At 50.1% G+C, this 12,258-nt stretch overlaps 1 protein-coding gene across 1 annotated transcript; it reads right to left on the bottom strand.

Annotated features, from left to right (window-relative positions):
• Positions 1 to 3,677: 3,677 nt before the first annotated feature.
• Positions 3,678 to 9,248, bottom strand: LOC308128404 (high affinity nerve growth factor receptor-like; the record flags this gene model as incomplete). The annotated part of the gene is made up of 3 exons (XM_080494106.1): positions 3,678 to 3,863; positions 8,543 to 8,701; positions 9,008 to 9,248. Coding segments are annotated over 3 exons (586 nt in total), but the record flags the coding sequence as incomplete, so codon positions are not given.
• Positions 9,249 to 12,258: the final 3,010 nt, after the last annotated feature.

The following is a 12,258-nucleotide window of genomic DNA, read 5'->3' as shown; positions in this document are numbered from 1 at the left end:
TCCTCCCCCTCCACCTCCTCTCCCTCCTCCTCCTCCACCTCCTCCTCCTCCTCCACCTCCTCTCGCTCCTCCTCTTCCACCTCTTCCACCTCCACATCCTCTCGCTCCTCCTCTTCCACCTCCACCTCCCCCTCCACCTCCTCTCCCTCCTCCTCCTCTCCCTCCTCTCCCTCCTCCTCCTCTCCTCTCCCTCCTCCTCCTCCTCTCCCTCCTCCTCCTCTCCCTCCTCCTCCTCTCCTCTCCCTCCTCCTCTCCTCTCCCTCCTCCTCTCGCTCCTCGTCCTCTCCTCTCCCTCCTCCTCTCCTCTCCCTCCTCCTCTCGCTCCTCGTCCTCTCCTCTCCCTCCTCCTCTCCTCTCCCTCCTCCTCCTCTCCCTCCTCCTCCTCTCCTCCCCCTCCTCTCCCTCCTCCTCCTCTCCTCTCCCTCCTCCTCTCCTCTCCCTCCTCCTCTCCCTCCTCCTCTCCTCTCCCTCCTCCTCTCCTCTCCCTCCTCCTCTCGCTCCTCGTCCTCTCCTCTCCCTCCTCCTCTCCTCTCCCTCCTCCTCCTCTCCCTCCTCCTCCTCTCCTCCCCCTCCTCTCCCTCCTCCTCCTCTCCTCTCCCTCCTCCTCTCCTCTCCCTCCTCCTCCTCTCCTCCTCCATCTGTTCCCTCTAAACCCTCTCAGGGTACCATGTCGCCCCCCAACTTTCACTTTATGTTAAACATCACTAATCTGCACTGAGACACAATGAGACTCTTCTTCTTGGAAGTAACGTTCCAGTTGTCCTGGTCACTGGGAATTCCCAGCTGCTTTCATAGATGTGGAGTGTAAGTTCTTAAAGCCCCGCCCCCTAAAGGTCAGAGGTCCAGGGTGTTCCTGTGTCAGGTTCTAGAGGTTTTATGAGCTCTGCCTCCTTCAAGTTGATGTTTTAGTTGCTGGAGATCTGGAACTGGGAATTCCCAGCATGACAACTGGAACAAAGTATTTAGTTCCTATCTGACAGCAGTTACATGTAAACACAGTAGTTTATATACCAGGAGACACTTTCACTGATAATGTTTCTTGAAAAGGATTGAGAAGCAGGCGAGTGGTGGGTAATCTACTGAACACTGTGAATAAGCTTCCGTATCAAAACGTGTTGAGACTCGGAGGCGGTACTGTACAAAACCAATCTGGAGCCGTGTCATTCTGCTGACTCGGCACTTCTTCATCACGGATAAACATTCAACACTTTGGTAAACATTTGACAGGTTTCCCAGAAAATGAGATGGCAGTGAAGACGAGGCCGAACCAGAGCCGGAGCGAGGAAGAGGAAGAGGAAGAGGAAGAGCAACCGTCTGGTCCTGCCGGGTCACTTCCTCTGAAGCTTTTACTTCCTGTTTCAACTGGGAACTTTGTCACTGCTGCACCGGATTTAGTCCAACAACCTGTTTCTACACGTTAACTAGTCTGAACACATTAATAGGTCTGAACACGTTAACTAGTCTGAACACGTTAACTAGTCTGAACACGTTAACAGGTGTGAACACGTTAACAGGTCTGAACACGTTAACAAGTCTGAACACGTTAACAGGTCTGAACATGTTAACTAGTCTGAACACGTTAACTAGTCTGAACACGTTAACAGGTGTGAACACGTTAACTAGTCTGAACACATTAATAGGTCTGAACACGTTAACTAGTCTGAACACGTTAACTAGTCTGAACACGTTAACTGGTCTGAACACGTTAACAGGTGTGAACACGTTAACAGGTCTGAACACGTTAACAGGTCTGAACACATTAACTAGTCTGAACACATTAATAGGTCTGAACACGTTAACTAGTCTGAACACGTTAACTAGTCTGAACATGTTAACTAGTCTGAACACGTTAACTAGTCTGAACACGTTAACAGGTGTGAACACGTTAACAGGTCTGAACACGTTAACAAGTCTGAACACGTTAACTAGTCTGAACACGTTAACAGGTCTGAACACGTTAACAGGTGTGAACACGTTAACAGGTCTGAACACATTAACTAGTCTGAACACATTAACTAGTCTGAACACGTTAACGAGTCTGAACACATTAACGAGTCTGAACACATTAACAGGTCTGAACACGTTAACAGGTCTGAACACATTAACTAGTCTGAACACGTTAACGAGTCTGAACACATTAACAGGTGTGAACACGTTAACAGGTCTGAACACGTTAACTAGTCTGAACACGTTAACAGGTCTGAACACATTAACTAGTCTGAATACGTTAACTAGTCTGAACACGTTAACTAGTTTGAACACGTTAACAGGTCTGAACACATTAACTAGTCTGAACACATTAACAGGTCTGAACACGTTAACAGGTCTGAACACGTCTGAACACGTTAACTAGTCTGAACACGTTAACAGGTCTGAACACGTTAACAGGTCTGAACACGTTAACTAGTCTGAACACGTTAACAGGTCTGAACACATTAACTAGTCTGAATACGTTAACTAGTCTGAACACATTAACAGGTGTGAACACGTTAACAGGTCTGAACACATTAACTAGTCTGAACACATTAACTAGTCTGAACACATTAACAGGTCTGAACACATTAACAGGTCTGAACACGTGAACAGGTCTGAACACGTTAACTAGTCTGAACACATTAACAGGTGTGAACACGTTAACAGGTCTGAACACGTTAACAGGTCTGAACACATTAACTAGTCTGAACACGTTAACAGGTTTGAACACGTTAACAAGTCTGAACACATTAACTAGTCTGAACACGTTAACAAGTCTGAACACATTAACTAGTCTGAACACGTTAACAGGTGTGAACACGTTAACAGGTCTGAAGACGTTAACAGGTTTGAACACGTTAACAAGTCTGAACACATTAACTAGTCTGAACACGTTAACAGGTTTGAACACGTTAACAAGTCTGAACACATTAACTAGTCTGAACACGTTAACAAGTCTGAACACATTAACTAGTCTGAACACGTTAACAGGTGTGAACACGTTAACATGTCTGAAGACGTTAACAGGTTTGAACACGTTAACAAGTCTGAACACATTAACTAGTCTGAACACGTTAACAGGTTTGAACACGTTAACAAGTCTGAACACATTAACTAGTCTGAACACGTTAACAAGTCTGAACACATTAACTAGTCTGAACACGTTAACAGGTGTGAACACGTTAACAGGTGTGAACACGTTAACAGGTTTGAACACATTAACTAGTCTGAACACGTTAACTGGTCTGAACATGTTAACAGGTTTGAACACGTTAACAAGTCTGAACACATTAACTAGTCTGAACACGTTAACAAGTCTGAACACATTAACTAGTCTGAACACGTTAACTAGTCTGAACACGTTAACTAGTCTGAACACGTTAACAGGTCTGAACACAGTAAAGGTCTGTCAGGTGACGTCACGTGTTTGAAGTGAGGTTTGGATTGAAGTCATGAAAAGTACCTGGTAGGTCGTGACCTCTGACCTCTGACCTCTGACCTCTGACCTTCACCTGCTGGTAGCAGCTTGTTTCAACTGATCACAGACAGAAAGTCTCCCGGCTCTGGACCCGGCTCTGGACCCGGCTCTGAATCTGCTCTGACCCAGCTCTGGACCCGGCTCTGGACCCGGCTCTGAATCTGCTCTGGACCCGGCTCTGGTCTGGCTCTGGACCCGGCCCTGGCCCGGCCCGGCGCTGGACCCTCTAGCCCAGGATGTCCAGGTAGACCGGCGGGTTCCGGACCAGGGCCAGCAGGCGGCGCTGCAGGTCCTTGATGACGGTTCTCTGCTGAGGTTCTCGCTGCCAGCAGCCCTGCATCAGCAGGTAGACCTCCTGGGGGCAGGTCCTGGGTCGCTCCAGCTCCCGGCCCTGTGTGATGCACTCAATGGCCTGTAGGGGGACACAGCACAACACATCTGTCAAGAACATCTGTAACATCTGACAGCGAGATTAATCTGGATTTGTGAAAATGTGAAACGTGCGGGATTATAATTGCAGTCATAGAAAAAAGATCAATAGAATAACCGATACTTGATCATTCTTGACGACTCGTGAGTAAAATCTGAAGCATAAATATGTTCATGATGAATCTGGAGGATTCTTGAATCTTCTGGTTCTGATTGGAGGAGCAGAACGTAGAGTGTAGAGGTGTAGAAGTGTGAAAGTGGGGAGGGTAGAAGTGAGGAGGGTAGAAATGAGGAGTGTAGAAGTGTAGAAGAGTAGAAGTGAAGAGTGTAGAAGTGAAGAGTGTAGAAGTGAAGAGTGTAGAAGTGAAGAGTGTAGAAGTGAGGAGTGTAGAAGTGAAGAGTGTAGAAGTGAAGAGTGTAGAAGAGTAGAAGTGGGGAGTGTAGAAGTGAAGAGTGTAGAAGTGTAGAAGTGTAGAAGTGAGGAGTGTAGAAGTGTAGAAGTGTAGAAGTGAGGAGTGTAGAAGAGTAGAAGTGGGGAGTGTAGAAGAGTAGAAGTGTAGAAGTGAAGAGTGTAGAAGTGAGGAGTGTAGAAGTGTAGAAGAGTAGAAGTGAAGAGTGTAGAAGTGAGGAGTGTAGAAGTGAGGAGTGTAGAAGAGTAGAAGAGTAGAAGTGAAGAGTGTAGAAGTGAGGAGTGTAGAAGTGGGGAGTGTAGAAGTGAGGAGTGTAGAAGAGTAGAAGTGGGGAGTGTAGAAGTGGGGAGTGTAGAAGAGTAGAAGTGAGGAGTGTAGAAGTGAGGAGTGTAGAAGTGGGGAGTGTAGAAGTGGGGAGTGTAGAAGAGTAGAAGTGGGGAGTGTAGAAGTGGGGAGTGTAGAAGAGTAGAAGTAGGGAGAGTAGAAGTGTGAAGTGGGGAGTGTAGAAGTGAAGAGTGTAGAAGTGGGGAGTGTAGAAGTGAGGAGTGTAGAAGAGTAGAAGTGGGGAGTGTAGAAGTGGGGAGTGTAGAAGAGTAGAAGTGGGGAGTGTAGAAGTGGGGAGTGTAGAAGAGTAGAAGTGGGGAGTGTAGAAGTGGGGAGTGTAGAAGTGAGGAGTGTAGAAGAGTAGAAGTGGGGAGTGTAGAAGAGGGGAGAGTAGAAGTGGGGAGTGTAGAAGAGTAGAAGTGGGGAGAGTAGAAGTGTGAGGAGTGTAGAAGAGTAGAAGTGGGGAGTGTAGAAGTGGGGAGTGTAGAAGAGTAGAAGTGGGGAGTGTAGAAGTGGGGAGTGTAGAAGAGTAGAAGTGGGGAGTGTAGAAGTGTAGAAGTGGGGAGAGTAGAAGTGTAGAAGTGTAGAGAGTAGAAGTGGGGAGTGTAGAGGTGTAGAAGTGGGGAGTGTAGAAGTGGGGAGTGTAGAAGTGAGGAGTGTAGAAGTGGGGAGTGTAGAAGTGGGGAGAGTAGAAGTGAGGAGTGTAGAAGAGTAGAAGTGGGGAGAGTAGAAGTGTAGAAGTGGACGGTGTAGAAGAGTAGAAGTGAGGAGTGTAGAAGTGGGGAGAGTAGAAGTGAGGAGTGTAGAAGTGTAGAAGTGGGGAGTGTAGAAGTGAGGAGTGTAGAAGAGTAGAAGTGGGGAGTGTAGAAGTGGGGAGTGTAGAAGAGTAGAAGTGGGGAGTGTAGAAGAGTAGAAGTGGGGAGAGTAGAAGTGTAGAAGTGTAGAGAGTAGAAGTGGGGAGTGTAGAAGAGTAGAAGTGGGGAGTGTAGAAGTGAGGAGTGTAGAAGAGTAGAAGTGAGGAGTGTAGAAGTGAGGAGTGTAGAAGTGTAGAAGTGGGGAGTGTAGAAGTGGGGAGTGTAGAAGAGTAGAAGTGGGGAGTGTAGAAGTGTAGAAGTGGGGAGAGTAGAAGAGTAGAAGTGGGGAGTGTAGAAGTGAGGAGTGTAGAAGTGGGGAGTGTAGAAGTGGGGAGTGTAGAAGAGTAGAAGTGGGGAGTGTAGAAGTGGGGAGTGTAGAAGAGTAGAAGTGGGGAGTGTAGAAGAGTAGAAGTGGGGAGTGTAGAAGTGGGGAGTGTAGAAGAGTAGAAGTGGGGAGAGTAGAAGAGTAGAAGTGAGGAGTGTAGAAGTGGGGAGTGTAGAAGAGTAGAAGTGGGGAGAGTAGAAGAGTAGAAGTGAGGAGTGTAGAAGAGGGGAGGTGATGATTCCCAGAGTGATGAGGTCGATGAATCAGACGACTGCAGTTGAATAGGCCTGACGGCTGCCATCGCCACGGCAACCACCTCAATGTTTTCGATGATTTATTTGCTCCACTGGATTATTTGGGCAACAGGATGACTTGTCCCGCCCCCATTGGCCGAGACGGACGGTGTTAACGAGGTTAACAAGGGCAGAACCGGGTTACCATCGAGTGCAGAGGGAAAGTGATCCAGCAGAGCGGCTGGCGGCCTGTAATGGCAGCGCCGCGGTCGCCGCTCGGCCAGACTGGACGCCATAATTACTATCAGGTTATTGATCCGCTGAGTGCCGAAGTCTCTCAGAGCCGGCGAGGAAATGTAAGTAAGTCAGGAAAGTTTATTTATAAAGGATCAAATCTCAAAGTGCTGGAGAGCAATAATCCCTTCAGATTACAGAGTGGAAAATGTCTGTAGGGGGGGGGGGGGGGGGGGGGCTACCCTCACCCTGACGGCCAGCGGGGTCGTCCTAAAGGTGGAGGTGGCCGTCCTAAAGGTGGAGGAGCCGTCCTAAAGGTGGAGGTGGAGCCGTCCTAAAGGTGGAGGTGGCCGTCCTAAAGGTGGAGGAGCCGTCCTAAAGGTGGAGGTGGCCATCTCAAAGGTGGAGGAGCCGTCCTAAAGGTGGAGGTGGCCATCCTAAAGGTGGAGGAGCCACCCTAAAGGTGGAGGAGCCGTCCTAAAGGTGGAGGAGCCACCCTAAAGGTGGAGGAGCCGTCCTAAAGGTGGAGGTGGCCGTCCTAAAGGTGGAGGTGGCCGTCCTAAAGGTGGAGGAGCCGTCCTAAAGGTGGAGGTGGCCGTCCTAAAGGTGGAGGAGCCGTCCTAAAGGTGGAGGAGCCGTCCTAAAGGTGGAGGTGGCCATCCCAAAGGTGGAGGAGCCGTCCTAAAGGTGGAGGTGGCCATCCTAAAGGTGGAGGTGGCCATCCTAAAGGTGGAGGTGGCCGTCCTAAAGGTGGAGGAGCCATCCTAAAGGTGGAGGAGCCATCCTAAAGGTGGAGGAGCCATCCTAAAGGTGGAGGAGCCACCCTAAAGGTGGAGGAGCCGTCCTAAAGGTGGAGGTGGCCGTCCTAAAGGTGGAGGTGGCCGTCCTAAAGGTGGAGGAGCCGTCCTAAAGGTGGAGGTGGCCATCCCAAAGGTGGAGGAGCCGTCCTAAAGGTGGAGGTGGCCATCCTAAAGGTGGAGGAGCCGTCCTAAAGGTGGAGGAGCCATCCTAAAGGTGGAGGTGGCCATCCTAAAGGTGGAGGAGCCACCCTAAAGGTGGAGGAGCCGTCCTAAAGGTGGAGGTGGCCGTCCTAAAGGTGGAGGTGGCCATCCTAAAGGTGGAGGTGGCCGTCCTAAAGGTGGAGGAGCCGTCCTAAAGGTGGAGGTGGCCGTCCTAAAGGTGGAGGAGCCGTCCTAAAGGTGGAGGTGGCCGTCCTAAAGGTGGAAGAGCCATCCTAAAGGTGGAGGAGCCATCCTAAAGGTGGAGGTGGCCATCCTAAAGGTGGAGGAGCCGTCCTAAAGGTGGAAGAGCCATCCTAAAGGTGGAGGAGCCATCCTAAAGGTGGAGGTGGCCATCCTAAAGGTGGAGGAGCCGTCCTAAAGGTGGAGGAGCCGTCCTAAAGGTGGAAGAGCCATCCTAAAGGTGGAGGAGCCATCCTAAAGGTGGAGGTGGCCATCCTAAAGGTGGAGGAGCCGTCCTAAAGGTGGAGGAGCCATCCTAAAGGTGGAGGAGCCATCCTAAAGGTGGAGGTGGCCATCCTAAAGGTGGAGGAGCCACCCTAAAGGTGGAGGAGCCGTCCTAAAGGTGGAGGAGCCACCCTAAAGGTGGAGGAGCCGTCCTAAAGGTGGAGGAGCCATCCTAAAGGTGGAGGAGCCGTCCTAAAGGTGGAAGAGCCATCCTAAAGGTGGAGGAGCCATCCTAAAGGTGGAGGTGGCCATCCTAAAGGTGGAGGAGCCGTCCTAAAGGTGGAAGAGCCATCCTAAAGGTGGAGGAGCCATCCTAAAGGTGGAGGAGCCACCCTAAAGGTGGAGGAGCCGTCCTAAAGGTGGAGGAGCCATCCTAAAGGTGGAGGAGCCGTCCTAAAGGTGGAGGAGCCGTCCTGAGGAGTCGGGGCTCAGCCTGTCAGTGAGAGTACTAATGTTAAACTGTCGGAGCCTGAAGGAGCAGAATAATTCTACCTGTAGAATCTGACAGTAATCTGATTGAACCCCGATGTGCTGCTCAGATTACAGCTGTCTCAGGTGAAGAGGACACTATATTCACAATGTACTGAGGGCAGTGTACTGTAGAGTGTACTAGAGAGTGTACTGTAGAGTGTACTGGAGAGTGTACTGAGACACCGACTCATTGTGAGAAAGGATTCACCAGCGTTCAAACCCCCCCCCCCCCCTTACCTCGCTGTTGGACAGCTGGTACCAGCCCTGGTACCAGGGCTGCCTGCCCCCCCCCCTTACCTCGCTGTTGGACAGCTGGTACCAGGGCTGCCTGCCCCCCCCCCTTACCTCGCTGTTGGACAGCTGGTACCAGGGCTGCTTGCCGTAGGTGAAGATCTCCCAGAGGACGACCCCGAAGCTCCAGATGTCGCTCTCGGTGGTGAACTTCCTGTACATGATGCTCTCGGGGGGCATCCAGCGGATCGGCAGCATGGTGCGCCCCCCCACCTGAACAAAGGGTCACTAACATCAGATTATAGAGCATCTTCCTCTAACATCAGATTATAGAGCATCTTCTTCTAACATGAGATTATAGAGCATCTTCCCTCCTCTAACATGAGATTATAGAGCATCTTCCTCCAGTAACATCAGATTATAGAGCATCTTCCTCCTCTAACATCAGATTATAGAGCATCTTCCTCCTCTAACATCAGATTATAGAGCATCTTCCTCCAGTAACATCAGATTATAGAGCATCTTCCTCCTCTAACATCAGATGATGTAACTAAGTTACCCTCTATAGAGGGGCCTCACCCGGTAGTAATCTGTGCTGTAGATGTCCCTGGACATGCCGAAGTCTCCGATCTTGACCACCAGCCCCTCCCCCACCAGGCAGTTGCGGGTGGCGAGGTCGCGGTGGACGAAGTGCAGCGAGGCCAGGTAGACCATGCCGGAGGCGATCTGGGCGGCGATCTGCAGCATGTGGGGCAGCGTGAGCTGTCCGAGCGGCGGCAGCGAGGACTCCTCCAGGATACGGGCGTCGGGACCGTGGGCGCTGCAGGACAAGCTTCACGTTACTCTAACCTTCTGGCTGAGGAAGAGGAGGCGAGGAAGAGGAGGAAGAGGAGGCGGGGAAGGCGAGGAAGGCAAGGAAGGCGAGGAAGGCGAGGAAGAGGAGGCGAGGAAGGCGAGGAAGGCAAGGAAGAGGAGGCGAGGAAGGCGAGGAAGAGGAGGCGAGGAAGGCGAGGAAGAGGAGGAAGAGGAAGGCAAGGAAGAGGAGGCGAGGAAGGCGAGGAAGAGGAGGCGAGGAAGAGGAGGCGAGGAAGGCGAGGAAGAGGAGGCGAGGAAGAGGAGGCGAGGAAGAGGAGGCGAGGAAGAGGAGGCGAGGAAGGCGAGGAAGAGGAGGCGAGGAAGGCGAGGAAGAGGAGGCGAGGAGGCGAGGAAGAGGAGGAAGAGGAGGCGGGGAAGGCGAGGAAGGCAAGGAAGGCGAGGAAGGCGAGGAAGAGGAGGCGAGGAAGAGGAGGCGAGGAAGGCGAGGAAGAGGAGGCGAGGAAGGCGAGGAAGAGGAGGAAGAGGAAGGCAAGGAAGAGGAGGCGAGGAAGGCGAGGAAGAGGAGGCGAGGAAGAGGAGGCGAGGAAGGCGAGGAAGAGGAGGCGAGGAAGGCGAGGAAGAGGAGGCGAGGAAGAGGAGGCGAGGAAGAGGAGGCGAGGAAGGCGAGGAAGAGGGGTTTCATGCTTTGTTTTGTTTTAATGAATCTGAATTTCATTTATACTTCGACAACATAAAGTACTGACCGTCTGTTACAGGACCCAGTACTGATCGTCTGTTACAGGACCCAGTACTGACCGTCTGCTACAGGACCCAGTACTGACCGTCTGTTACAGGACCCAGTACTGACCGTCTGTTACAGGACCCAGTACTGATCGTCTGTTACAGGACCCAGTACTGACCGTCTGCTACAGGACCCAGTACTGACCGTCTGCTACAGGACCCAGTACTGACCGTCTGTTACAGGACCCAGTACTGACCGTCTGCTACAGGACCCAGTACTGACCGTCTGCTACAGGACCCAGTACTGACCGTCTGCTACAGGACCCAGTACTGACCGTCTGTTACAGGACCCCGTCTGCTACAGGACCCAGTACTGAGTACCTAGTATGAACTGAATCTACTTAATTCACTAATTACTATTTGACTGTTTCCTTTGTATCAGTTCAGTGTTTCTTACTGTAATATTAATACATTAAAGTATTTTAATCCTCTCAGATTTGGATGTGGGAAATATTTATAAATAATCCAACATTTCTTAGTTTTATTTTGTTAAATGAAAGAGCAGAACTCTATTCTAGAAAAATCTCATCTCGCTTTTTAAAAGTGTAATTTGTAGTTTTTCTTCCCTCCATCCGTTGTCTCATTCATCAACACCACCCGTTGTCTCCATCCATCAACACCACCCATTGTCTCCATCCATCAACACCACCCATTGTCTCCATTCATCAACACCACCCATTGTCTCCATTCATCAACACCACCCATTGTCTCCATCCATCAACACCACCCATTGTCTCCATCCATCAACACCACCCATTGTCTCCATCCATCGTCTCCATCCATCGTCTCAACTCCATCCATCCATCATCTCCATCCATTTCCATCGTCTCATCCATCGTCATCCACTGTCTCCATCCATCCATCGTCTTCATGAACGCCATCTATTGTCTCCGTCCATCAACGCCATCCATTGTCTGCATCCATCCATCAACACCATCCATTGTCTCCATCCATTGTCTCCATCCATTCATCTCCATACATCATCTTCATCCATCCATCATCTCCATCCATCATCTCCATCCATTGTCTCAATCCATTGTCTCCATCAATCGTTTAACCCATTGTCTCCATCCATCAATCGTCTCATCCATCGTCTCATCCATCGTCTCATCAATCCATCATCTCCATCCATCATCTCCATCCATTGTCTCCATCCATTGTCTCCATCAATCGTTTAACCCATTGTCTCCATCCATCAATCGTCTCATCCATCGTCTCATCCATCGTCTCATCAATCCATTGTCTCCATTCATCGTCTCCATACATCATCTTCATCCATCCATCATCTCCATCCATTGTCTCCATCCATTGTCTCCATCCATCGTCTCATCCATCGTCTTCATCCATTCATCTCCATACATCATCTTCATCCATCCATCATCTCCATCCATCATCTCCATCCATCGTCTCCATCCATTGTCTCCATCCATTGTCTCCATCAATAGTCTCATCCATTGTCTCCATCCATCGTCTCATCCATTGTCTCCATCCATCCATTGTCTCCATCCATCCATCATCTTCATCCATCTATCGTCTCCATCCATTGTCTCCATCCATCCATCCATCATCTCCATCCATCAACTCCATCCATCCATCGTCGCATTCCATTTCCATTGTCTCCATCCATCACCATCCACTGTCTCCATCCATCAACGCCATCCATTGTCTCCATCCATCATCTCCATCCATCGTCTCCATCCCTTGTCTCCATCTATCCATCATCTTCATCCATCCATCGTCTCCATCCATCCATCATCTCCAGCCATTGTCTCCATCCATCCATCAACTCCATCCATCCATCGTCTCCTTCTATTTCCATCGTCTCCATCCATTGTCTCCATCCATCCATCATCTCCATCCATCCATCAACTCCATCCATCCATCGTCTCCTATTTCCATCGTCTCCATCCTTCACCATCCACTGTCTCCATCCATCAACGCCATCCATTGTCTCCATCCATCATCTCATCCATCAACTCCATCCATTGTCTGCATCCATCCATCAACACCATCCATTGTCTCCATCCATTGTCTCCATCCATCAATGTCATCCATTGTCTCCATCCATTGTCTCATCCATCATCTCCATCCATCAGCACCATCCGTTGTCTCCATCCATCCATCATCTCCAGCCATTGTCTCCATCTATCCATCGTCTCCATCAATTGTCTCCATCCGTTGTCTCCATCCATTGTCTCATCCATCATCTCCATCCATCATCTCATCAATTATCT

This window comes from Lipophrys pholis, assembly GCF_963383615.2.
Source record: "Lipophrys pholis genome assembly, contig: SCAFFOLD_111, whole genome shotgun sequence".
Taxonomy (NCBI): Eukaryota; Metazoa; Chordata; class Actinopteri; order Blenniiformes; family Blenniidae; genus Lipophrys; species Lipophrys pholis.
The sequence above is the reverse complement of the archived record's forward strand: the minus strand, read 5'-3'. Positions and strand labels throughout refer to the sequence as shown.